Source organism: Eumetopias jubatus, unplaced genomic scaffold (genome assembly GCF_037043125.1).
Source record: "Eumetopias jubatus isolate StellerSeaLion01/CBP00866 unplaced genomic scaffold, mEumJub1_p1.0 scaffold_4, whole genome shotgun sequence".
NCBI classification, from domain to species: Eukaryota; Metazoa; Chordata; class Mammalia; order Carnivora; family Otariidae; genus Eumetopias; species Eumetopias jubatus.
Genome location: NW_028274810.1, coordinates 48,908,365 through 48,936,099, shown reverse-complemented (window position 1 = coordinate 48,936,099; position 27,735 = coordinate 48,908,365). Strand labels below are relative to the sequence as shown.

The window sequence follows — 27,735 nt, the reverse complement described above, 5'->3', positions numbered from 1 at the left end:
GGTGAGATTTTCTTGAGTAGTGGAAGTAAAGTTTAAGAAGCTGCTTTTCTTTCTAATTTTCCTTATTTTGCAAAGTTTCTATAGATAGCCTGGCTTATTTTCATAATGAAGGGAAAGGACAATAGAATTTACTTTAAAAATTAAAAATGAAATTAGAATGAGCCTGCCAATAAAGAAATGGGAACTGGGTATCTCCCTTCTTTTCCTTTCATTTGTTTTCCAAGGAAATCTGTGTTTACAGAAAAAAAAAAAAAGTGCCCAGAATAGGTAGATTACATGCAGATATTTAAGAGAAGGATGTAGGACCATTAAGGTGAGTTGAGTAAAAATTTTATTGGCCCCGGGACTTGAGCTATGTTCCAGAATCACCCAGCTTACTGGTATTCTTTAGGCATTGTTGCATGCTACATCTCTATTGAAAACCCCATTTTGATCTGCCCCTGAGAGACAGAAGTGATTATCTTTTAGTTACTTCAGTCATGGGAGAACAAATGGCCAAAGACATTGAGCTGCATAAATGTCCACATCCGTCTTAACAACTTACATGGAGTAGTGGAGTCATTGTACCCAGGCTCCCCCAGGGAATGAAGTAAAATGAACATGCTGATCTGTCCATTACAATGAAGAGTTCAACTTATTGAAAAGCCAAGTATGCTATCTTTGAAAAAAAATAATTAAAACTTTTCATCTTCTCTCATTAAAACAAAAAAGATCACACAGTAGAGTAATACCCAGATGACCATTTAACCCTACAGTCAATAACAGAAATATTGAAATAAGGTGTTTGGGGGAGGAAGCTAATGTTTGAAATTTAATATGACCAACTATGCATCGTATTTGGCATCATGTTCTGCTTTCTAGAGTGTCCCTTCATTGAAGTACAAGTTTTCTACAAAGCAGGTCTAGTCAAAGGGCAAGCAAGAGTGTACTGACCATGTGGGAAGTACACTGAGCTCTGATGTCTAATCAAAACAGGGTAGCTTAGCCTTAAAATCCTCCTGGACACTGTTCTTTGTATGAAAAATCAGTGACATGCAGGATCTTTTACTACATGAGACTTGACCGGTCACAAGATCAGCCTGGAGCCAGTCTGAGAATCTTAGTTGGAGGAAATCTAAGTGAAGTTGTAAAAACAACTCCTCGAAGGAATCTAGTCCTCCTTAATCAGATGTGTGTGCTTAATTGGCGCTCTGGTTCTTAGAGATATTCTGTCCCTGTCGCATGAAGGCAAATCAAAGCAAAGATGGGGAAAGGCTATGTTGTAAATCTAGACAGCTTCTAAATCTCACCTTTCCAACTGGTCACTCCACATCAAGGTTGAGGAGCACTGGTGGGGTAAGGAGGTGGAGCTGGAGGCATAGTTGTTTGTGTGGTGCCTGATCTGTGAACAGACAGAGGGTTTCAGTGGACAGAATTATTGATGATGACTCCTTTTGTCAGATGACTCTTCCTTCAACATTCTTAAAGAAAAGCAGAACTAAAACTCTATACACCAACTTGCATTGGCCATAGCCAACTAAATAAAGATATTTTAGATCTTATCTTCCCAAACTATCTCATTTCTGCCTCCAACCTTTGACACACCCTCTCTTTCCTCTTACAATCTCACACCAGATATTACACAAGGGTAGAGACCATGCCTAGCATGACTTCTAAATCCCTAGAGCAGTTATCACAGCACTTGTTAAATATTGAATAAAAACTCACTGGCTTCAAATGATTGGTGTAGGTAAATCCAATTCTACCACCTTCTAGCTTTCAGTGACTTTCTGTTGCTCTTAGGATAAAGACCAGAATTCTTAACAGGACCTCAAAGGTCTTATTTGATCTAGCCTCTGCTACAACTCCAGCTTTGTTTGCTCAGACTGCACTAGCCATCTATGAATATCATGAACAGTGTCATCCTTCTTCTTACTGCAGGGCCTTTGTACTTGAAGCTTCCGCTGTCTACAGTACCCCTCCAATTCCCTCACCAGCTGGCTGACTCCCACTTGTCCTTCAGACCTCAACTTGGGATATCACTTCTTCAGAGAATACCCTGTTGACTAGGACTGGTCCCCCACTATGTGATACCCACTATTTTCTTTTCAGGAGTTCATTGTAGTTTGGAAACAAAGTTATTTTTGTGATTATTTGTTTAGTATTTGTTGCTATCTCTAGACACAAGTTTCATGAACACAGGGGCCTTGCCTAGTTTTGCCCACCATTGTGTCTCCGGCACCTACCACAGTGCCTGGCACGTAGGTCATGGACAGTCAGTATTTGCGGCATGAATGAACAACGCTGTACTATTGGCTGAGGCCCATCCCTGAACAATATTCTCCAAATAATAGCTTAAATACATTGGATTCAATAAAAAATACTAAGAAAAAAATTTCCTTGGTATACATTTTTCACTAATTCTCTTACAAGACGTAGCAGAATGAAATTAAATTCTCACAAAGAAGTGTTACAAGAAAAAGCAGAAAGAAATCAAATTCAATGTTTCCTTAGTCAGTCTTTTTTATTGGATTCCTAGAGTATTTTTTCCTTCAAAAGTTTAGTTACATCATTTTAAACAGCATGCCCATGCCCATGCCCATTTCAAATAGCATAAATGATATAAGCGATCCAGACAGACATGTAGTTCTCCAATTCCTGATTGTGTTAAGCAAATAGATAATTTCTGTTTTGGGAAAGCAGTGTTATTTGAAAGACAATGAAATGACATGTCTTCTTTGCAACACAAATTACATTTTGGCCAATTTCTCTTTCAGCACAAACAGAGGAAGTTCAGTGACACTTTTAATAGAAATATTGAGCACTACATCTGATACTAATGATGAACTATATGTTAGCTAATTGAATTTAAATTAAAAAAAACGGAAATATTGTGGCTCTGCAAGAGTGGTCAGAGTTGAGGTCAGAGTAGGAAAAAAAAAAAAAAACCAAGGATTTTCTATTTATTCTCTGAGACTTTCGGAATCCGCTGTGTGTCCCTGTTAAAGAACAATCTAGTTAGATTGGGTAGCTGCCCTAGAGGACCACTAGGTTTTTCTCTTCCTGCTATTATGCTACTTAGATTATTGTTTGGAGGCCTGCTTTAACTTAGTACTTGGGGTTGCATTATTTGTTGGTTTAACCTTAAGAGCAGATACAACTGTAGGAATCTGGATATCAGATGTTTGTCCAATGTCAAGTAGCAGAAAGAGGGAACTGAAGGGGCACCTGGCTGGCTCAGCCTGTAGAGCATGTGACTCCTGATCTCAGGGCTGTAAATTTGAGCCTCATGTTGGGTGTAGAGATTATTTAAAAATAAAATCTTTGAAAAGAAGGAACGGAAAAAATGAGGCTCTGCAAGGTAACATGGGATAGAGCCGGGAATGGGAAGCATGGTACGGTTCCCTATTGCACTTTCTAAGCCACTCCTCCAGTGGGCCCTATTTCCCTGACAAACACCCTGTGATTCACTCCATCATTCTCAGAAAACTCTGTTTTACTGTCACACCTAACATTTTGCAGCTGACTCTGGCCCCACAGCCAGTGGATCGTTCCTTTCATGCCAATTTTCTCTCCTATGTGTCTCTTTTATTTTACCCCTTCCCTCCAGTCTTTGTGCCATTGTTCAGATTCTCACCCCCGTTCTTGGCTAGCAAATCAGTTTGAACTATATGAAATGGACATTTCTGTTGGATCAAAAATGGTTCAATATTGGAAATTATTTATGATATAACCTAGGAACAATGTTTAACTAATTAATGTTCTGACCCAAGTCTTTCTCCTCTTGAACACATCCTTCATATTCTTTTTTTTTTTTTAATTGAGAGAGAGAGAGACTGCTCAAGCAGGGGAAGGGACAGAGGCAGAGAGAGAGAGAGAGAATCTCAAGCAGACTCCACGCTGAGTGGGAGCCTGACTCAAGGCTCGATCCCACAACCCTGAGATCATGACCTGAACCAAAGTCAAGAGTCCCACACTTAACCAACTGAGCCACCCAAACAGCCCTCATATTATTTCTAAGGCAAACCTTGGCAATCCTAAATATCTTTGAATGTTCCCCAATGCTACAAGACAAAGTTCTGGAGTGCCGAAGACCCACAGCTGAGTGGCTCCAACCTGTATTTCCAGATTAATCTCTAATCTCCTGCCTCTCGCCTTTATGGGAGCCTTGCTTTAGTCCCTAAACTATGCACTCTGAGACTTGCCAATGCTTTTTCACACCTGATTACTGCGGACTTTGCTCTTGCCTTTCTAAAGTTCTCTCTCTAGTTCTGTCCAAAATTCATTCTACTTATCCTCCAAGCCCCAGCCTTTCATTTTCTTGGAAAAGTGTTATTTCTTTTATTGTATTCCTATAGCATTGTACACATTAGTCAAATTATACTTAGTCTGTCAGTTTCTCAAACTCTAATTCACAGTAGGAGCCAAGTAAATGTTTGCGAATAAATCGATTTCTAAGTAACCGACTGGCTCTCCTCAATGGTCAACGGTATGAGACAAGGACTGATCGAATTTTTCAGCACCCACAAGAACCTACTCTATGTATGTCACTTTTTCAGGTGTGATAATATGTTCATATATTAAAAGTTTCCCTTGGCTTAGAAATGGGTAATTTCTATATCCCCCACATTTCCCTTAAGAGTATCTATTGTTATATTTTAATTAACTATATATATTGCTCTTCTTCCCAGGACTGGGAAGAAGACACTTAGGCACTCCGTGCACAGTTTTGAATGACTGACTGAATGAATGAGTGAATGAAATGAGGACTGTCTTAGGCTGAATACTCCCAGAAGCAGAACCTAGGACAAGGATTTGTATGCAAGTGACTTATTAAGAATGTGCTCCAAGAAAAAAAAAAGAAGACGAGTAAGGAAGTGGGAAAGTAGGACACAGAGGGAGAAGCCAAGCAGGAGTGAAATTTTAAGTGATTCCAGCCTCAGTCTGAACCTTTGGGAAACTCCAGAGTATAAATTACATGCAAAGTTTGTTTCACTTATAAACAAGGGGTGTAGGCTTCCCTACTCCCACATCCATCAGTCATTGTTGCTTTGGGGGCAACAGAACTCTTAGGCCCTTCTGGCTCTGCCCTTGTGTGAGCCTCTGAAGGTCACAGTGTGAACAGTTAGCAAAACAAGCAGAAGCTGGGAATGGGTACATAGAAAGCTGTATGGTATCTGAGAGGTTCTGGGTAGGACTCCAGTTTTGTGGGATACACTACCAGCCACATATTCAGCAAGTTAAGTTTAGGTGGTGGTAGTGGAGGAGGCTGCTGCGTGCCTAGATTGGAGAACTCTGGAAACGTTGTCCTGTTGAAAATAATCTTCTCCACTCCTGCCACTGATGCCTAGGATCCCTTTAGCTAGGGACAAAACTTTTTAATCTATACTGAGAAGCGATATTTTAAACAAGAATTCCCTTGGGTGGCAGAGAGAAAAGGTTAAAACCCTATGTAGAACCCAATATACCTCAGGCAATGCCAAACTTTTTTTAATGTTTTACCCCTTTAATACACTGGCTTTCATCCACATTCAAGTATGGGTCTTCCTGATTGTGTAGGATGTACAGGCCCTGATGTGCCTCTCTTAACTATTTTACCCCTTGTCACCGTGAAGATGGTGTCCTTTATGCTTCCCAAGATTTTCCTGCTCAAAATAAGTCCTCTACCTCCTGTTTCAGCTAAGCTCATAGCTCTGTGTGTTCTTCCCAAATTACCAAATATGTATGATACCCAATGTGCCAACAATGCCCTCTCTCTGGAGAGGAGAGCCCAAAGATTTCAGTTAGAGCAACTTTATTTTCTAAGCCATATTACACGATATTTTTAAGGATTCCAGTTAAGACAGAAAAGACTCCTCTTGGGCCACATTATGTTCCTGTGGAAATTGTGATAAAAACATTGATGTGGAAGTAGCCACCCCACAGATACCTGAACACAGCTAGTTGTTTTATCTCCTGCCATGGCTTGCTGGTGGCCCCTGGGCCGTCTGTGGTTTGGCCGCAGATGCCTGACACCTGTGTTCCCAGAGCCGCCCTGCCTCCATTGAACACTGCGGTGGTCTGTCTGTGAGGCTCCTTCCAGAATAACCCCGCTGTCCACCAGGGCTATAGTTCCTTTTTAGCATGTCATTAGAATGTCCTCGGATGAGACTCTCACCCCACAGTAGCTCACTAACTTCTCCCCATCCACTGCCTGTTTCTGAACAGCATGGAAGTCTGCACTGTTTTCTTCAGGATTTCAATGCCAGATCCATAACATACGGTAAAGATTGGCTGGCTGGCTTTCTGAGGAACCCAGATAACTATTCGGTAAGTGCTTACCTCCTATCACCTCTAAATACCTGTGTTCTTGTTACAGATCATCCCGCCCCCACAGCCATCCCTCCCTTCTTCCATCTTTCTGTTCACTGTCTTTGTTCCAGCCACCTTCAAATATTCAGACTTCCCTTAGCCTAAGAAATAAAAGACACAGAAACACCTGTGCTTGACTGCCTGACCTTTTCCTTTTCCTGTGCATGTGATCCATTTTCTCACCTCCCTATTTACCCCTAGCTTCTCTATGTGCTACATCTGCTACTCCCACTTCCTCTCCCTTCAACTCTCTCCTAAATAATAGTCCCAAATTATAAATTACTTTCCATTTTTTCAGGCACTGTTCTAAACATTTTATAAATATTAATGAATTGTATTCTTTGAAGTTGGCACTGTGATCATCTTTTCTTGACAAACGAGAAAACTGAGACACAGAGAGGTTAAGCAACTTGTTCAGGGTCACCCAGCAGCATGTGGCAGAGTTTGGATTCAAACGCGGGGAGTCAGGTTCCAGAATACATGCTACCTACAATCCATGTGGCCTCACTGTCTCCCACCTCCATGACAGTAAAACTAGTGTCTTGGAAACTTTGGGTATTTATTGTCATCTCCGGTCTAATATTTATAAGAAAGATCTAGTATTTATAAGATTGTTATACAAATATAATAAAACTTCATTAATCTAGAATGAATAAATTATTCTGATGGGGGCTGAACTAAATTTAATTTTTTCCAAATTTTCTATTTTTATGATATGTAAAAAGGGAGTCATTGGTCAAAGTAATAAGTAACACACATAAGTCAATAGGGACAGAATTTGGCCTACTTGAGAGGGGAAAATAGAGATTATTTTAGATTGTTGAAATGCAGATCTAGGCTTCTGAGATCAAATGAGTTTCACCAGATTCAGACCGTAATATGTACTATGCACTTTTTAATTCCTACCTTGGTATAACATAGCAGGAAAACAATTGAAATAACAAGAAAAGAGAAAATGGCATATAACCACACTCCAGAGTATAACATGGTGACTCTTGCCATCATCTTATTTGTTGGAATTTGCAACGCATATCCTGAGACCAAGAGAGTTCTCAGTCACCATTGTGATCCCTGTAGGAATAAACAAAACTGCACATTTTAAAGCTAAAGAGATCATGCAATCTAACTCTCTCATTTACAGCTAAGGATATGAGTTAACATTATGTCTTATAGTCACAGAGCTTGTTTGCAGCAAAGTCCCATCTAAATTTCAGCTTCCTTATTTCTGTTCCATCATGAAGCCCGACAATCAATTTACAGATTTGATCGACTTATAAATACCCTTATTGTATATAATAGCTATTCAGCAAATAACTAAGAAAAGGAAGGAAGGAAGGGAGGGAGGGAGGGAGGGAGGGAGGGAGGGAGGGAGAGAGGGAGGGAGGGAGGGAGGGAGGGAGGGAGGGAGAAAGCCTGGCCCATTATACTAATCAATGAGCCCCACAAGGACTGAGATTTTTATCTGCTTCTGTTCAACTGATGCACCCGCAGTGACTAGACCAGAGGCTTCCACAAGACAGCTTAATTACTGTTTGATGTTTAAATGAATGATTTACATAGAGTGTCTCTAAGCAGGTTGATATTATTTCCATTTCATAAGTGAAAAAAATTAAAGCTCAGTAAAGTGACTTTCTCAAGTGTAGATTTGGAACCAGGACTAGAAACTAGAACTTTGGCTCTTAATTCATTACCTGACTATAAAAATATTGCTTTCTGATTAAAAAAAACAATTAAGGAATTATTTTGTATAAGAAATAAAGATAAATATGTAACCTTCAGCAAAGTGCTTAGGAAATGCATACAGCTGGTGCATCATCTATGGTCATTATGCACATGCTGACCTTCACCATGTCTACACTGCGTCCTGCTATTGCACACTGCCAACCCAACATGAAGAAACAGTTCTCCCTTCTTACTCTTCAAAACTGTCCTTCCTGTTCCTTTTTCTCAGAGGAACAAAAGAGATAGACCCAGGCCCTCCCCTCTAATGACTGTTCTCACGGTTCTCCATGAGAACCATGGAGATTTGTATTTGTATGTATTCTCCTCAGTGGAACTTCATCTTTGGGGTTTTTACAGCCTCCCTGATCAACAGAAATTACAGTGTAACTAGGCCAGGTGACCTCTAATACTTTGATTTAAACCTGGTCTTTTGAAGGCATTCTATCTTTTCTCCTTTTTAAAACATTAAAATGCATTCTAAAGAGAATATACCTTAAATACAGTTAACACTGTTTTCCTCACCGTAAGACAAATGGTAAACACCCCAAGAATTCAAGAGAAGGGAAATAAAAGTGATTTAGGAGGGGTGTGGGTTTTCATCAAGAGGTATAGGGTGTGAAAAAGAAGAACTAAGATTGGGTAGAGCTGCATAGCAACGGGGGAAGCAGGATTGCTACCCACTCAAAGAAGTCTAACACATGGACACAAGTTTTAGAATTACAAACTGATAATTGGTAGCTGGGACCTAATGCAGGAGGAAGGAGTGTAGGTTAAAAATAGGCTTCTGAGAGCAGTGTCCCAGACCCCACAGACAGCAATAGGTGATTTAGCTTCTGGCTCTCGTGGAATATTGTTCACACCTCTGCCACATCTATTATAGCACCTGGCCCTCACGTTTGTCTCCCGGGGGGACTCTGAGGAGCTTGAATATCAATATTGAAGGTATAGCTCACCCAGAAGTTTTCTTTATTCCATGCTACAAAGTAAGAGGGGGCAAGTTTTCCCTTCAAAATTCTGACTAAATTAGAAAAACCAGAGTTTCTCAACAACCTAGTCTAACCAGCCTTTCGTGGGGGATATCTAGAGGCAGGGACATTTTCACGGTGTGATACTTCTCTGTAAGAAAGAATGTAACAGTTTCTTCCATAGCACTTGATAAAGTCTTTAGATACTGTACCTTCAAACAGTCAATTCATCATTTTTCCACTGCTAAGGAATTTTAAACGTATTCTCCAATTTGTTTTTTCGTTAGGAGGGCATGTATAATGTGTTTCATTTGAATATTTATTTCAAAACTCCTGTTCCACCTTAGCATCAAACCCAAGTGGCTCTTGTTTTCTTGTGCATGTCTGAGAAATCCTCTCTTTCCTATCCATTCTGCATTTTTTATTTCCTCTTTTACTGTCCACCACTGCATCACTGCAACCCACTTTAGTCCCCTAAGTGATTTCTCTGTCTCTAGTCTCCGCTACAAACCAGCCCTCCTAATATCTCAGATAAAATCTCACATATGGTGTAGAATACAATGGACCTTGAAACTACTACGTGGCTAGAATCCAGGTTCCACTAGTTATTAGCTGTGTGATCCTGAGCAAGTAACCTGAACTTGCTGGGCATCAATTTCCGAATCTTCAGCTAAATGGGAACAATGTGAATTATATAGGATTGTGAATATATAGTAAGTGCTTAGAACAGAACCTGACACAGGGACAAAGAGGAAGCTTTCAGGAAGTATTAGCTAGTATTATTTCAGTTATACTGAGCATGCCATTCATTACGCCAGTCACACCTACAGACGCTCGTAAGGGAAATTCCTCTGCACAACCCCTGTTGATGGGGCAGCCATAGGCTGCCATATTTTGTATAAGGAGTCTATACATCCCAGGCATACCCAACTGGAAAATGTATACAAACCCAAGCCATAGGCTAGCCATTGATCTATGACTTTGCTAGTCAAGGAGCAGTGAACTGACAAGGCAGAAATTTCCTCTCGGAGAATCTGAATTTTGAAATGTTAAGAAAATGAGGACTGGAGCAGGACCAGAGCCCCGAGGAAGCAGATACTGTAAGCAAGCAAAAATTATGGAGTTAAGAACATATATTGACAGCAGAGAGACTTGGCAGTTGGTAATGGAAACACAGTCAAGCAGGTAGAAAATAGCTAGGTCCAATGTTGGTGGAAGACTAGTGTGAAAATCTGTTTATTCCACATGTTGAGTCTCTGGATCCTGATCTATCCTTCCACCCAAGACTATGTATGCCTGCCCATAATATTCAATACGATTTTATTACAATAAACCTCCCCTTGCTTGAGGTAACCTGAGAGGTATTCCATTTCTTATATCCCAAAGAACCTAAATAACTAAACCATCGCCCTGTGGACACCCTAGATAATGAGTTGGGGAATCAGATTCCATCAATCAGTCAACTCAATGCCTCCCAGTTCACCCCATATACTATCCTTACAGTCCTCCTCACCTCAAATGAGCTCTCATTCCTTTTGGCATATACAAAACTTAATTTTCCTTCAAAAGCTAGTTCAGATCTGACTTTCTCCATGAATGCCTGGGTACTATATCAGATAGAAGTGGATCCAGATTTTGAGGAACGTGAAGAGTATACAATTTTCTTTAATAAAATGAATATGAGCCCAGGCTCCAAAAAGCCCATGCGAAGGATGCGCTTTGAAGCTTCAGTTTCATTGGCTTTACCCTATGTCTGCCTTTGATGTCAACTCAGGAGGAATCTTTCCTCCATAAGATTATCTTACCAGGTATTTTACAGCAATGTGTATAATCACACAGACCTGTTAGATAAATTATCACAGTATTATTTTTTGCCTCCAACTTTGGGAACATCATTTGTGACTGGGCTGCAGTATTCCTTCTTCCTGGGGCTTTGGGAAGAAATTTTTGATGTCTAATAGATCTACATTTGTGTGGGAAAAAAATCAGTACATACTACTGTTCCTGTTCATTTAGCATCTAGCATATGCCACCTGATATCATTAGCTGAGCCATTCTCCACACAGATGCTGATAAAGAAAACCTTGTCATTAATACACATACATTCACAATTATGCCCACACATGTGCTTCATAAAATTGCTTGTCATTTGCTTGTTATTTTCCTATGATCTTTAGTATAAAGGCCAAAATCAATTTTATGGCATACAAGGCTCTTGTCCACCTCTCAGACTTAATTTATCTCTCTCCTTCTCCATGCCTCATCAGTACCTGCCTTGCTATTCTTTGAATGTTGTGCCTCCTGGAACCTTGGGGATTCTGCATGTGCTCTTCCCTATATATGAAATGCTGTTCCCCATATGCCTGCTTCCCACTATCCAGCTACTTTTCCTCCAGAAGACTTATCCATCCTTCTGGTATTGGCCCCCCATAAGAAGGGGATGCCACATAACATGCCCTCACATCCTTCCTGGCCTCCCCTTACTTGTGCAGAACACAACAAACTGAAGACATTTCTGTGATACAAAGGTAGCAGTGGAATTTATCTTTGGGGGAATTCAGTTCTTTTAGTTTGGGAAAATACTTAGACAAGCCTTTTGGGTTTTGGAAAGGTGAAGCCCATAGCCACGAAGGGAAGGGTTAAGACAGAGGCACAGAGTTGCTCTGTAGACCGCTGTAAAGGGCTGCCTTTACAGAGTGGACAGAGTGGTGTTTCTGGGTGGTAAAACAATGTTTGGCTTCCCTTTTTTGTGAGGAGGGATTGCTTGAGAGCTAGAGCAGGTTTGGGGGGGGTTACAGTCCTGGGACTCTGAAAGAAAGTCTGAGTGTGACCCACACAAGAAGCATCCGCAGAGCTGAGATAGATGGCATCCATCTGTGAACAGCAATGCACATTAAGGAATAGTTATCTCTCGTTTTAAACTCTGTTTGTTTGTTTTCTTCACTTCTTCCCTCTCCACTCACCCCTTCCTCAGATGAAGCTCTCAGTAGAGATTCTTATAAAGAAGAGCTTTACGTGCGTGCGTGAGACCTCGGATAAAGAAGGAGAGGCTCACAGACAATCCGGAGGTGAACACTGCAGGGAGCGGACATCTGCCTAGAGAAGCCAAACAGAGAAAAGCCGAAGGGACCAGCAGGAATGCAGAGCGCCAGTCCAGAGTGAGACCTGCCAAAGTGAAGGTGGAACGTGAAGGATGCCTGGAGTCATCAGAGGGTTCAGGAGGGACCGCACCCGCGGAGGCTCCCCAGAATGTGCTTGAGTTCTTTTATTTGATAGGAAAGGAAAGGAACTCCATATGGCTAGAACTGGGGAAATTTGGTTACAGCCAGAGTCACTTACTGAATACAATATTACCTGATTTGAAGCTCCACGGAAGCAAGGTTCCTATCTATTTTGTTTCTGACTTACCCCCACAAATCACAGTGCCTGGCTCAAAGGAGGAACTCAATGAATACACATTTGCTGAGTGAATGAATGATCTTTCCAACAAGCCTCTAGCTTTAAAATCAGGGAATGTATTGTAAATACTCTCTAAATTCAAAGAGCCCAGCACGATGTCTGATGCAGAATGGCACAAGTTAGTATTTGTTGGCTGATTTACAATGCGCTATATATAGAGAAGGGAGATTTTTTTTTTAATCTTAGTGATAACCATGCACACCTGGTCAAATTCACAGCTTGCCTTATCGCTTATGCTCTCCTTTTCTGTTTAAGGTAAACAATGCAAAAAGAAGAACAATTGATTGGTATCCACAAGACAGTACACTAGAGACTAACCCTTTCCTGCACCATCCTGGCTACTCTCTGACTCACTGAATTTGGTTGGTTTGTTCCACATCGGAGTTTCCTCGCTCTCAGAAGCAGGAGGCTACAGCCCCATCCCGAGTAGACTTTAACCTGAGCCAAGTTTCTAAAAGATCCCACACTGCAGGGATTATCATCATGGAGAACTTGAGCTGGCCAGAAGCCTCTTAGTGCCCATAATTGTTGGGTTGAGTAATGAGAACTTGTCACTGGATATACAGCGGGTATGGCTTGGCTATTGTGGCTAGCTCTTATGCTGTTAATTGATTTAAATTATAACATTGTTTAGATGGATCAAAATGACAAAATTATTTTAACTATTCAAGATTACTAATAAAAGAATAATGGTAGTGTAGGAACACACATTACTACTTATCAACTGAGAGGAAAAAATATTTTTAAATGTATTTTTCCACAGATGGGAAAGAATGAAGTTGTGCAGTTCAGAAGAATAGGTAAAGCATTTTAGTAAAACAATGGCAATATCCTTTAAATATGTAAACACTTCTTAATTAGTTGTTGGGTTGCTAACAGTATTGTTTCGGCCTCCTCCCCACACCTATGGCAACCCAGCTCTCATTATAGCCCCAGGGAAATGGGCGAGTGAGTGCCAAAGAGAAGGAGGAAAAGCATGGAGGGATCTATGCAGGCAAAAGCCCATCTAGTGCTGGGACGAGGGGACAATGTCCTTACTGCTCCACAACTGTCTCAGCATCAAACTCCGGAAGCGGAAGGATGACAGAAAAAATAGAAACCCCAAATGGAAAGAAGGGATGGCTATGAGCTTTTGAGGACACAGCCTCGCAGGCTGGCTTGGCACATAAGTGTGGGCACTTTCAGAGAAGGGGAATGGCAAAGAGGCCATCATCGTTCTGAGTATCCCCAGGCTTTACATGGTGGAGGAGGCCCCCTGGGGTGCATAGAAGAGAAAGGAAAGCTGAATGCCTGAGGCACTGCTATGTTAGGGCCATGTTCGTTCCTAGGGGTTAGACAGCCGAAGCCAGTGTCCAGAGGAAGGAAGTGTCAGAGCCTTGAGGGTCTACTGTCCAGTAAGAAAATAATAGGGCCAAGCCAGCAAAATAGGACCCCAGGGCTCAAAATGTGCTGAGGAAACCGTTCACCAGATTCACTAACCCTGAGTCAACCGGGATGTCAACAGCTACTGCACAACCAGGAAGACCAAAGTCAACTCTGGGGAGAATGGTGAGACCCAACAGATAGGATCCAGGCTATGTGTAGACAAGTGGCTCTGCTCGTCTGCCCCCACTATCATGAGAGGACATAAGCTTTCTCCCTCACATAGATGCTGTCTTGGGTAAGGGAAGGGGCAAGTGGGAGAAACCATTAAGCAAGAACACTTCCCTCCAAGGCACTGAGTTTACACAGACTGGGAAAATCAGATGGACAACACACCTTCGACTGTAAGCTGAAGAACACATCCTCTACTGTCCCACCTCCCAGCCCCTGCCTCAGCCCTCAGAGAATATGGATTCGTGATGAATTTTTGTTCTGTATGCAAAATTTGTAAAAAGAAATTTTAAAAATATCTAAGTTGCACCCTGTACAACTTTCACCCTAGCCATTACAAAAGTAGAGGCTCTTAATAGCCAAACAGATGCCTATAGCACTTAGTAAATGTGGTTACTACCTTCAGAAATCTGATTATGAGCTTTTTGTTTTTCAGTTCAATGCATTATAATGCATTTTTACATAAAGGTGACCAGGAAGGAAAATGAAACAGTGCCCAAGATGACTAATAAAAGAAGGCCATCCTAATTCCAAACAAGTTAAGCACATATGTCTAAAAACAAATTAAACCTTATGAAGGGTGTAAGTTTTGTTCTGTTGTATAACTTATAATCGGAGACAGTCAGTGGAGGGTCTTACTGCAATTTTATGTCTGTCCACGCTTCAAAAGGTTAATCACAGGACATACAGCTCAGATAAAAAGAAAATAATCGAATGCACTCCTATAGTATATTACCAAATCAATATTGAGTGAGATTAAAGACGATGGTAAATATGGTAATTGCGCTGAGTAATGGATTTCATAATAAATTAATCCTTATCCTCCAGGGCAGAGCTGATTTGACTGATCTCTATGCATTTCAGTACTCTGGAGGATTTCCTAGTCCCTGATGCTGCAGGTGTGATCACTGTCTAAGGCAAAACACTTACCTAGCCAGGAAAGGACTTGATTCCCTGTGGTTCCATCTATCCTCAGCAATAACCCACAACCACCAAGTACAATCAGATTAAATCAGAGTCAGTGTAACACTAGTCATTAGACTAGTGATTGAATACTAGCAGAAGCTATCAAGTGTCTTTTATCTCTCAGGCAAATAGAATCAACTGAGTAGTGGAGGTCAATTCAATTTAGCATTCATTGATTATCTATCTTTTATGTGTAAGGCACTGTGTGAGGCATTAAAAGAAAAACTTGACTCATCACCAGTAAAAATGTTATAAACTGTGTATAATTAAATAGTATTCATTATGTTGTGTACATATCTAATTGTTATGATAAGCCAAAATCCTCAATGCATTCTCATTTCTCTACGTGACAAGAACAAAGAAAAATGATGAAAGTCCCATTAGTCACAATTTGGCCATCTGGAATCTAGATCTTCTAACAAAATAGTTTGACAGTCAAGTTACTTACATACAAAATAATTTAGCCAAGCATTTATTATTCAGCTTCTCTTGTTCTTAGTAATATAATAGTAATATAGTATGTAATAACATAATATAATAACTATGATCCTTAGGCAAAAACTTAATAGATTTTCTGACATAAAATACAGAAAAGACATTTAAAATGTCATGGGATACAACTATGAGAAAGGACATCCTGCCATTTGTGACAACATAGATGGACCATGAAGACACAATGCTAAGTGAGATAAGTCAGACAGAGAAAGACAAATATGATATGATATTACTTATATGTAGAATCTGAAAAAGCCAAACTCATAGAAACAGAGAGTAGAATGGTGGCTTGGCTCTGGCCTCACACTTTAGAGCTGACAGTCCAAGGGAAAGTGTGGGAGAAGAGCAACCCGTGTGATGGATGCCAGACGTTCTGCTCCCTACTCCCTTCTTGAAGACCCACCACCCTGCAGCTCCCGTCAACAAGGCTGACTGGTGGGACATCCTCTCTCCTGCCCCCTCTCCAAACTCTCAGTCTTTCCTTATAAACTTGCTTGATTTCTCCCTCTTTTCACTGCTACCTTCAATATATTACCTAGCCAGAAAGTGAGGGAATGGAGAATGTGTTTGGAGTGAGAAGGGAGGAGAGAAATGACGGGGAGGGGCTCAAGGAGATCCTGGCACCGATCCTTTCTAGGGGATCTATGAAGACTCGTTCTGTGCCTCAGTCTCTGATGTAGGCACAGAAGAGAATTTTGAAAGTGGCCACTTTTGTTTCAGGCATGTTTTATCTTACCACTACCTTTCCTCCAGATTTTTCTCCCTTTCAGCTTTCCCCCTTTCCTTAGTTTCTATAAAGAAATCCTATCCCCAACTCCACTAAAGCTTAACTATTCTATGTCTCATTCTTATAAGGCCCTAGTGGGTAGAGCTAACGGAAATATTGTTTCTGGGATATTAGAGAGGGGCAGTGCTTTACTGTGCAATTTTTACCCAGAAAATGCATTTACTTTCTAAGAGGAGCCTTCCATGTCCTTGCTTAAAAGAACACTAGTTCTAGGATTTTAGGTCTTACGGTGGGTACCATAGGATCAGGAGAGATTTTCATAATCTTTGAAAAAAGAATAATAATAGCTCAACACATTTTTTTTTACTAAACATCAAGCACTTTTCTAAATGTTTTACATATTTAACTCATTCAATGCTCTTAACAGTCTGAGAAGAAGGGTCTACTAATACCCTGACTAAAGATTAAGATACTGAGGTATAGAGAGGGTAGGTAAAGTACCTACAGTCATACAGCTAGTGAGTAGTTGAACTATGATCTGAACCCAAGGACTGTGGCTCCAGAATCCCTGCTTCTAACCAACCATCTAGATGGCTGTCAGAAAAACCACCAAGGTTGAAATTAGCTTGGGAAGAAGGCATGAGTACTAGTCTGGGCTCTGTCTCTAAGAAATTGTGTGACCTTGGACAAGTCATTTCAACTCTGCATCTCAGTTGAACTAAATTTGTGGTTTATATTCTTATAATTTTTGAATACTGTGATATTGTGATATAATAAAAATAGATATTTTGGTCTTCATCCCCAGCTCCTGAGATAGTTCTGAGTCATAAAGCTATTGTTATAATATTTGGTTTTTGTTCCCAGTTCCTGAAAAAGCTCCAGAAGGATAGAGGTGAAAGGAGCATCTTTTGTTTATTCACAAGAAGCCCCTTTCAACCTCATTTGAGTTATGTTAATGAGGTGACTTTCGGAAGCCCCTAAGATGGGGGGCTATTTGCCAAGGGAACTACCAATATGATTAGAGGATTAGAACTTTCAATCCCACCCTCTGACCTCTGGGGAGAAGAGAGGGACTGGAGATGAGTTAATTACTAATAGCCAGTGATATAATCAATCATGCCTATGTATTGAAGTTCCATAAAAAACTCTAATGTAGGGGGTTCAGAGGTTACCACACTGAGGTGCTGGGAAGGAGGTATACCCAGAGAGGACACAGATGCTTTGTATCTCTTCTGCACACCTTGCCCTATGCATCTCTTCCATCTGGCTGGTCCTGAGTTGTATTTTTTTATAATAAACTGGTATCTAGTAAGTAAACTGTTTTCCTGAGTTCTGTGAGCCATTCATGCAAATTACTGAACCCAATATGAGGGTCCTGGGAACCTCTGATATATGGCCTGTTGGTCAGAAGTCCGGGAGGCCCGGACTTGTGATTGGCATCTGAAGCAGGGGCAGTCTTGCAGACTGAGCACTTAACCCGGGGATCTGCACTAACTCTGAATACTTAGCATCATATTTGAATTGTAGGACACCCAGCTGTTGTTGAGGAATTGGTTGGTGTGGGGGAAAACCCTACATGTTTGGTGTCAGAAGTCTTGAGAGTAGGGTGTAGAAGAAACAGTGTTTTTCTTTTAAAAGCAGACCCATTGATACAATGGAATATTATGCAGCCATCAAAAGGAATGAAATCTTGCCATTTGCAATGACATGGATGGAACTGGAGGGTATTATGCTGAGAGAAATAAGTCAATCAGAGAAAGACATGTATTATATGATCTCACTGATATGAGGAGTTCTTAATCTCAGGAAACAAACGTAGGGTTGCTTGGAGTGGTGGGGGGTGGGAGGGATGGGGTGGCTGAGTGATAGACGTTGGGGAGGGTATGTGCTATGGTGAGCACTGTGAATTGTGTAGGACTGTTGAATCACAGACCTATACCTCTGAAACAAATAATACATTATGTTAAAAAAAAAAGAAGAAGATAGCAGGAAGGGAAAAATGAAGGGGGGGAAGTCGGAGGGGGAGACGAACCATGAGAGACTATGGACTCTGAGAAACAAACTGAGGGTGCTAGACGGGTTAGCCTGGTGATGGGTATTAAAGAGGGCACGTATTGAATGAAGCACTGGGTGTTATACGCAAACAATGAATCATGGAAAATACATCAAAAACTAATGATGTAATGTATGGTGATTAACATAACATAATAAAATTAAAAAAAACAGAACAATTTCTTTAAATGAAATTCCAACTAGAAGCCTGATATACATGACAGATAAAAGGGAGATCTTGAGCTCAGGCTATACTAATACTGGCTTTGTACTGTTCAAAATCCAACCCATCACCCTTGTCCCTAAGTCCACTTTATACACACACACACACACACACACACACACACACACATCAGTTTCTGCAGATAGGGCTCCGTTGACCCCAATTAAAATCCTCCTGACTCAATGGTCTCTACTGCCTCTTCCAGCAGTAGGATTCTATGTAATCAGTGTTTTAGACACACCCAGGAGTAAAATACCAAAATATGACCTCCTTTCTAATGTGCCCACAAATGCACAAAGAGCCTAGCTTAGAGTCAGAAAAGAGCAAGGAAACAAGTCATTCTTTCACTTGATTTCCTTTAGGACTCAAAAAAATAAGGAAATACTATTTGGAATCCTCACCCCTGCTATGAATCCCCCTCAAAGAAGCAAGAATAAGAAGCACAGCTTCTAAGCACTTAGCACAGTGACTGGCATCTTGAAGCATCTGGTGAATGATCACTGAGACTGAATTGAATATTATAGCAAAAACATGTCTGAGACTCACAACATAAATAACTACATTATTTGGGCAGAACTCTTTGAGACTAATTCCATTAAATAGTTGAAAATAAATTCCATTGACCTTATTTTTCCTCTGACTTCAATAAAAGTACATTGAGGCTCCTCACTGTTAAATTCCTCCCTCTTCTAACACTAAATGTGGATAGTAGAGCTGGATGTGCTTACTTTCTTCCCACATCTAGATAATCTCTTAAAAACCTCATCCTTCCTTTTCTGCACACTGGAACACATTCATCTTTAATTCATTTACTTTTCAGTATCCTGGTCGCACCTTGATATGTATTCCCCGTAAAACACGAGGTATAACAGATGATGTCCTTCTTAAAGGGTCTAGAGAACAAGAAAGATCCCCCAGTCTTTAGTTTGCTCTGTAACACACCTGTCAACACACGGGATACTGGTGAACACTCCCCTGTGACCGGGGGTGGGTGGGGGGGTGGGGGGGAGCTCTTGATACCTGAGCTAGAGGACCCTAATGCTCTGCTTACTTTCTTAGGAATTCACTACATACTAAAAAGTGAACTGGTGTAGGCAGAAATCTATATTTTGTAACTTAGGCTAAAATATCCGACACGTTAGACTCTCCTCTTGCTGCATGCAGTGCATTAAACCCGGGGTGATGCTCAGAAGCTTTAGTGGAAGTATGATCTGCAGGATCTGAAGGGCTCAGAGAGGAGTCTTCCAGAATGACTTGGGGAGGCCGCTCAGGGGTGCTTTTGAGTTTTTCAGTCTTTGAAATGTGTTACAGTGCATGCTTTGCTCCTGGAGGGCACTTTGTATCCCTGTGTGGCCCAGCATAGTAAGGGCGGATAGAGCAGCCAAATACAAATGGGCTGAGTGAGTGAATGGAAGATTGAGTGAGTGATAACTAGAACAAATGGGGAAGCTGTGGTCCAGTGAGTGATAGGAGCACCTGACAGGAAGCGGGAAAGTGTTTTCAAGTGTTAACCTATCAAAGCCTGGGAGCTCTGTTGATAGTTCTCTGTTCAGCTTCCTTACACGTCAAAAGGAGGTGGTCAGAATTTGTTTCTTTTGAATGCTCTCAGTTCTTGGAAGGGAAGTGTTTTTTCCACTCTATCAGCCCCTGGCTCCACAGCGGTGTTGCTGAAAGAGCCAGGAACATGCTTGTGGGATCCCAAGCTCAAGTTATTCAGACCTTGTGGCCAAAGGCAGTTCTGCTCCTCAGACCATCCTGCTAACCACAGCTGCCTTCTCTTTGCCAGCCTGAAAGATCACCTCATGACTGCCCACCCCCTACCCAAGGCCATCCCACAGACATAGGAATCAACGCAGACAAGATTTTCCCTTCACATTACCTTATAACCTTAAATGACTGTAAAAATTGTTGCATTCAATGAGACTAATTTAATACTTTTAAATTAATAATTTAATGCTCCATCCAGTTTAATACTTTGTCCAATGATGGCCCAAGGGACCTTCACTGGGAAGGGATAGGAGGCATTCTGAGTGACATGGATGTCAAAAGTTTGGACGCCGTCATCTCTAATGTCAGTCTAATTGTAGTTAACAACTCATTGCTAAAATACATACTGTATATCTAGCATTGTGATAAGTTCTGTAAGTCTTAATTTTTTCAACCAGAACCCCTCCTTGGACATCTCATATTTTTTATTCATATTATTTTTACTGCAGTCATTAAAATAAATGGAGAAGATATTTCTACATCTACTATGTGTCTATATTTCAGTCTTCCTGGCTTGGAGGCTGTGGGGAGGAGAGGAAATGGGAGGGTCTGGGGCACTAAGATTAAAAAGATGTGGTCTCTCATTCAAGGAGCTAAGAGCCTAGTCGGGGAGCTAGAAACATGTGCAGCTGACTCTCATACAAGTCAAACAGTGAGAAGTAATCACAGAGGCATAAATAAATTATCACGGATGCACAAGGGGGCAGTTGTTAATTCCAAACCAGGCTTTGGCAAAGGATTCTTAAGTAGGTCTAATTACAGTGGGCCTTAATGAATGAGTAGGATTTTCCCAATTAAGAAGAACATTCAAGCAAAGAAAACAGTAGGAACAGAATTATGGAAGTGCATAATTGTGTTTGAGGAAAGGACTCCCAGAGGTTGGGATCTTGTCTATAACACTGGAAAGGTAGGTTGGGACCAGCCTACTGAGAGCTTTGAATATGTGAAGAATTCAGACTTTGTGCAGTGGGCACTGGGAAAACACCAAAATTTTCTGAGGACACCACTATTATGTCCACTTTCCAAAGGAGAACACTGAGGCTCAGAAGGGGAAGAAACTCACTCCCAGTCCAGTAGAGAGCTGAACTTTAACCCCGAAGTCCAATCACTATGTCTAGTTTTTTTTTCTTTTTGAAATACAATTAGCATATACCATTATATTAGTTTCAGGTGTACAACATAATGATTTGATATTTGTATATACTGTGAAACGATCACGATGGTAAGTCCAGTTAACATCCACCACCATGCATAGTTACAAGTTTTTTTTCTTGCGATAAGAATTTTTGAGATCTACTGTCTAGCAACTTTCAGATACACAATACTATTAACTGTAGTCACCGTGCTGTCTTTTACATCCCCACGACTTACTTATTTTACAACTGGAAGTTGTACCCACCTAGTCTTAGTCTTAGTGCTTTATCATCAAAATTTGAATAATCACAATACTTCCTTCCCTACTTGAACAATTCAATCAAATAAAACCACAGATAACAAAATGCCTTAGAAATTATCAAAGAATTCTACAAATGTTGATTATTAGATACTAAGTTATAACATTTACAACTAATATTACCCCTGAAGGTGGTATTAATGTCTTTTTGCAAAGGCAAGTAAGGCTATTTAATGTTAATACTGGCTATAAATGATTGAGTTTCTACTGTACTTTGTACATTTATTATTTCCTTTCACTACCTTGAGATATAGGTATCATTATTTCCAATTTAAAAAAGAGTAAACAGAGTTAGAAAGAGATTTAAAAATTGCCCATTTACACAGGTAGTACATCAAGAACCCGGTTGCAAATCTATGTCTTCAAATCCCCAGACTCTTCCACAAGGCTACCCAAAGCTGCCTTCCCACTGATGATGTTAAAAACTCTCAGACTGCAGTGGCTAACGTTGTTCTTCAGAAAGCAATGAATGATGCCAATTTCAACACTTCCAGCAAGGACGTCAGTGTCTAATTCTGTGTTTCAAAAGAGAGGTAACTATTTCTAACCCTTTTAAGGATTATGTTTATAAATCAGTAGCATTATTTCCTTTAGGCTTAATTTAACTGGAAAACATGACTCATTTTGCCCCACCCAGTGAAATGAAAAAAAAAAAATCTTTCTTGAAGAATAATTCCACTGTTGATTAAAAAAAAAAAAAAAACAGAACAAAAACCCATACACAACCCCTCCCTATTTATGTAATGATATTTGTTCCTTAGAGTTATTTCAAATTTTAAAAGCCTCCTTAAACATTTACTGAAACATTTGTTTCTGTATTTTAAAGTATATTTCTTTTTTCCCTTGGTCATGAAACAAATGAAATAGAGTTGGTAATGTACAAAAACTTGATAAATATTATTCGTGCTGGGTTTATTCTCCTAAAATATGTGCTTTAACATGGTAAAACATGATCAGAATAGATAAAAAGCTGAGTTTGACCAAATTCATATTCCTGATGGCCTTTTATAGTCAGTGAGGACAGTCAGATACCCCAGCTAATAAAGTCATTGCTATGAAAGGCCACCAGATATTCTGATTTAATTGGAAAATAATTGCAGTAGCTCTTTTTGATAACATTTTTGCAGTTTTTCTGAGCAGAATTTTCCAAAAAAGTTATAAACTGATAAGATGAACATAGAGACCTTGAAGCCTGGCTTTCAGATTAGATCCAACAACAATTCAGTTAGTGTCACATGAGACAGAATATAAACCACATATAAAGGGGTTTAAAGCAGGGCACTAAGTTCAACAGCTAAATTCAGCCATCTCTTTACACCATCTCAAATACTGTAGCCAATTTACAACTGGTTTGATGCATAAAATCATAGAACTTTGAGTTGGAAGAAGACTTTCAAAAGATACTTGTAGGGGCCCCTGGGTGGCTCAGTCATTAAGCATCTGCCTTTGGCTCAGGTCATGATCCTAGGGACCCGGGATCGAGCCCCACATCGGGCTCCCTGCTCTGCGGAAAACCTGCTTCTCCCTCTCCCACTCCCCCTGCTTGTGTTCCCTCTCTTGTTGTGTCTCTCTCTGTCAAATAAAAAAAATCTTTTAAAAAAAAAAGGCAAAAAACAAACAAAAGATATTTGTAGTCTTTGCTTCTACAGCAAACTCCCTAGTGGGGTTCCCTAATATTTTTCTGAACATTTGCAGCCATAGGAAACTCATTACTTTCTAAGATAGGACTTTCCACCTTAAGCATCACTGATTTTGCTTCTTTTTACATTGGGTCAAAATCCTTCTTTCTGTAGCTACTTCCCATAAATCTTAGTCCAGCCTATAGGACATATCACTTCATATTTCATGTGGTACTCCTTCAAACATTTGAGAGAATCTCACCATAATTCTTAGATGAAGGTAGGGTTGAGGAGAAACTTATAAAGACAAATATTTGAAAGGATATTAATCAAAACATTTACAGTGGTTTACTTTGAGTGGTAGAGTATTAGGAATTTTCCTTTGGTCTTTGTGTTCTTCTGCACTGCCTGAGAAAAATATTAAAGTCCTAAATGTAATGAATGAAAATTGATACGTCACTTTGAAGAGTCAGAGAATCTTAAATCTGGAATCTGATAAACATCAGTCTCCCCAAGACCTAGACCCACATGGTAGGGTTTCATTAAAGATGCATCAATGACAAAATAAATCCAGCAAATTATTCATTTAATCAGTGATCAAAGTCTATCAAAATCCAATACAAATAGTCCGATCCTCATTTCTTTCTTGGAGATATAGTCATCACCAGAAAAGTAATGGTACTAATGACCAAGTTGTTATTGTTGTCAATCCAAGTACTAAGAGGAAAGAGAACACCTCCATCCTAATTTAAACTGATTTAATGTCTTTTTTTTTATTGTGTGTTTTCCCTTATGCATCACAGTCCAAAAATTCTCTGGCAGTTCCTTTTTCTACTGACTTTATAGCTAGAGAAAAACAAATGACCTGAAGTTACCCAGAAATAAATTATTGTTCTGTCTGGACCTGGGGAAATTTATGAGGATTTTGTATATTAAATGATGATTATGATGATGGAACATGGCATGTATACTGTGAAAACTGATACTATAATGGAGTATCCACTCCATTATACTCCACACTATAATGGAGTAGGAAGGCCAGAAAGGGGAACTCTCATGCCATACCATTCAAGGTCAAGAATTGTCAATTACAGATGCCAACAGAAGAGAGGTCAATAGGAAAGAATCATCAGTCATAGGCCCCTACAGGAAAAGATGCGCATTGCATCTCCTACAAGAATTGACTACCCCAGCAACTCAGATAATGAGAAACAATCATCAATGAACTGTTGCCTTTCTCCAATGGAGTTTTGTTCAAAGAAACCCCTCCCAACTTCCTCCTTCTCCATAAAATAACATTCAATTCCTTTGATGGACTAGCCTATGGTTTTTGCCATAGTTTGCTTGCCCTGAATTGCAATTCTCTGCTATTCCCAAATAAATCCGTTTTTGCCAGTAAAATGACTGTTTTATTTTTAAAAGCAACAATACCAAGTGGTTTGCCTACAGCATCTCTTCTAATATTTACAGTTACCTTATAAACTAGAAATTATTACCCCCAAGGTCCTTAATAGATCAGGAAATTGAGGTGGCAGACATATGTTACACTAATCTACATTAAATAGTGGTAAGAAAGCATTCACTGATTTGACCAGATCCTATTTTTTGCTTTTTGGACAAGAACTACTGTGCGGAGATTCACTTTTCTGCTTGTATGCCTTATTATTTATTTTTCCTGGATTTCACTTGAAGGCATTATCATAGGGACTTTTCAAAATACCTCTTCTGGATTCCTCAAAAAATTAAAAATGGAACTACCATATGATCCAGCAATTCCACTTCTGGGTATATATCTGAAGGAAACAAGAAGAGATATCTTCCCCCCATGTTCATGGCAGCATTATTTACAATAGCCAAGACATGGAAACAATCTAAGTGTTCTTTCCATATATATAATGGGATGGAGTTTATTCGTCCATGAAAAGAAATAAATCTTGCCACTTGCAACAACATGGATGCACCTTGCAAACATTATGCTAAGTAAAATAAATACAGATGAAGACTCTATGATATCATGTATATGCAGAATCTGAAAATACCAAACTCATAAAACAGGTAATAGACTGGTAGTCGTAAGAGGTGGGGGGCAGGACTGTGTGTGGAGGAAATAGGTAAAAATGGTCAGAAGGTACAAACTTCTAGTTATAAGATAACTGAGTTCTGGGAATGTAATGTGCAGCATGATGACTATACTTAACAATATTGTGTTGTATATTTGAAAGTTGCTAAGGGAGTCAATCTTAAAAGTTCTTATTATAAGAAAAAAGTGTAAGTATGTGAGCTGATGGATATGAACTAGACTTGTAGAGATCAGTTTGCAATATATACATATATCAGGTCATTGTGTTATACAGCTTAAATGAATACAATGTTCTATGACCACTATATCTCAGTAACACTGGAGAATAAATAAATAAGTAAACCACAAAACCTCTTCTGTGCTACTGGAACCATTTCCTTATCTCACAAAGACATACACTAAGCCATAAAGAAAACTTAAATTTCTTTATTTTGCTGTTTCTTAAAAGTTCTTCCTCTTCCTATGAAGTTGACCCACATCCTTATTTTCTCATCCTAAGTCTTGAGAAGATTGGATAAAATTTGTATGCTTGTGAGGGCATTCAGCCTCAGTTAGAAACTGAGTCGACTTAAGTCTTCTGAGCTTCCTTTTAATATTAATGACAATAATTTATAATAACATAATAACATCTATTGAGTCTTATTAATGTGTCAGGCACTAGGTAAGCATTTGCATGAAACATTTCATTAAATATTTGCAAAAATGTGTTAACTTTAGATAAGATTATTATCTTCATTTATAGCTAAAGAACTAAGGTTTAGAAAGGTTAATTTTTTTTAGATGTATTTATTTATTTTAGAGAAGGAGAGAGAAAGAAAGGGGAGGGGCCGAGGGAGAGGGAGAGAGAATCCTCAAGCAGACTCCCCGCCAAGGGGAGTCTCCCCGCAGAGGCCGACTCAGGGCTCCATCCCACCTTGAGATCATGACCTGAGCCAAAACCAAGAGTCAGACATTTAACCGACTGAGCCACCCAGGGACCTCAAAAGGTTAAGTTAATTTGATTAAGGTCAGTCTACTAACAAATTAACAGAACTAGGCCGTGCCACCAAACGTAGTCTTTTTTTGGTTCCCATCCTCTCAAACACAATATGCTCGGGTCTCCCAACATAATATTAAGGAATGAGCACAGGGATCGGGGTGTCTTTTGCCTCTTTACCAATATTGTTTATAGATTCCGCAAGCAATTGACATTGCCACTGTGGCTGCTATTATCACTACTAATAACAACACCAATAACAATACCCCCTACACATTTATTGTGCCCGTCACTCTTCCGGAATATTTACATATTTAATCCTCATAAAACTACCCTATAAAGTAAGTGCAAAAATCCCAATTCTTCATATTCAAAGATCATAAAGAGTTTAAGGAATTACTTTCAAGTTCCACAAGTATTAAACCAAAGTTTGATCCCAGGTCTGACTCTGAAACACATACTTTCTTTCCTTTTTTTTTTTTTTCTTGAAGATTTTATTTATTTACTTGTCAGAGAGAGAGCACAAGCAGGGGGAGTGGCAGGCAGGGGGGGAAGCAAGTAGAGGAAGAAGTAGGCTCCCCGCTGAGCAAGGAGCCCCACGTGGGACTTGATTCCAGGGCCCTTGGATCATGACCTGAACCGAAAGCAGACACTTAACTGACTGAGCCACCCAGGCGCCCCCAAAACACATACTTTCATAATCTTACTGGTAATCTGACCACAATGCTTATCTTCTTTGTTTAAGATTTATTTATTTACTTACTTATTTAGAGAGAGAGAGAAAGCACAAGAAAGTGCAAGTGGTGGGAAGGGCAGAGGGAGAGAATCCTCAAGCAGACTCCCTGCTGAATGTGGAGCCAAATGCCGGGTTCAATCTCATGACACATAAAATCATGACCTGAGCAGAAACCAAGAGTTGGATGCATAACGCACTGAGCCACCCAGGCACCCCACAGGATACTCATCTCCTGAAAGAAGATCTTACTTATCTAGCTGACATCTTAGTTGTCTCTTGCCTTTCTTCAAGAATATCCCTCTATCCCTTCCAAGTAGTTGTCTTGGGCAATTGAGAAAGATCCCCTAAATTTGACAGGATCATTCTTCATCCAATGAAATGGAGAATGGTGTTCCCCATTAAGGAATTTCAAGTAATGTATGTAATTATTCATTGTTATTTTAATTTTTTCTAAATGTATTCTCATATTAAAACTTACTCTCATGAAATGAGGTCCATAAATTACTACATTATTTTTTAAATTATATTATTAATAACAAATCATATGAAAATCTGCAAGCTCCATTTCTCAA

At 39.9% G+C, this 27,735-nt stretch overlaps 1 protein-coding gene across 1 annotated transcript in view; it reads right to left on the bottom strand.

Moving 5' to 3' along the window:
- Nucleotides 1-1,285: 1,285 nt before the first annotated feature.
- PTGER3 (prostaglandin E receptor 3) overlaps nucleotides 1,286-27,735 on the bottom strand; it is a 72,089-nt gene continuing 45,639 nt past the window's right edge. The window contains exon 3 of the mRNA XM_028102585.2: nucleotides 1,286-1,381. Within this exon, the coding sequence (XP_027958386.2) occupies nucleotides 1,286-1,381 (96 nt within the window). The remainder of the gene's footprint in view (nucleotides 1,382-27,735) is intronic.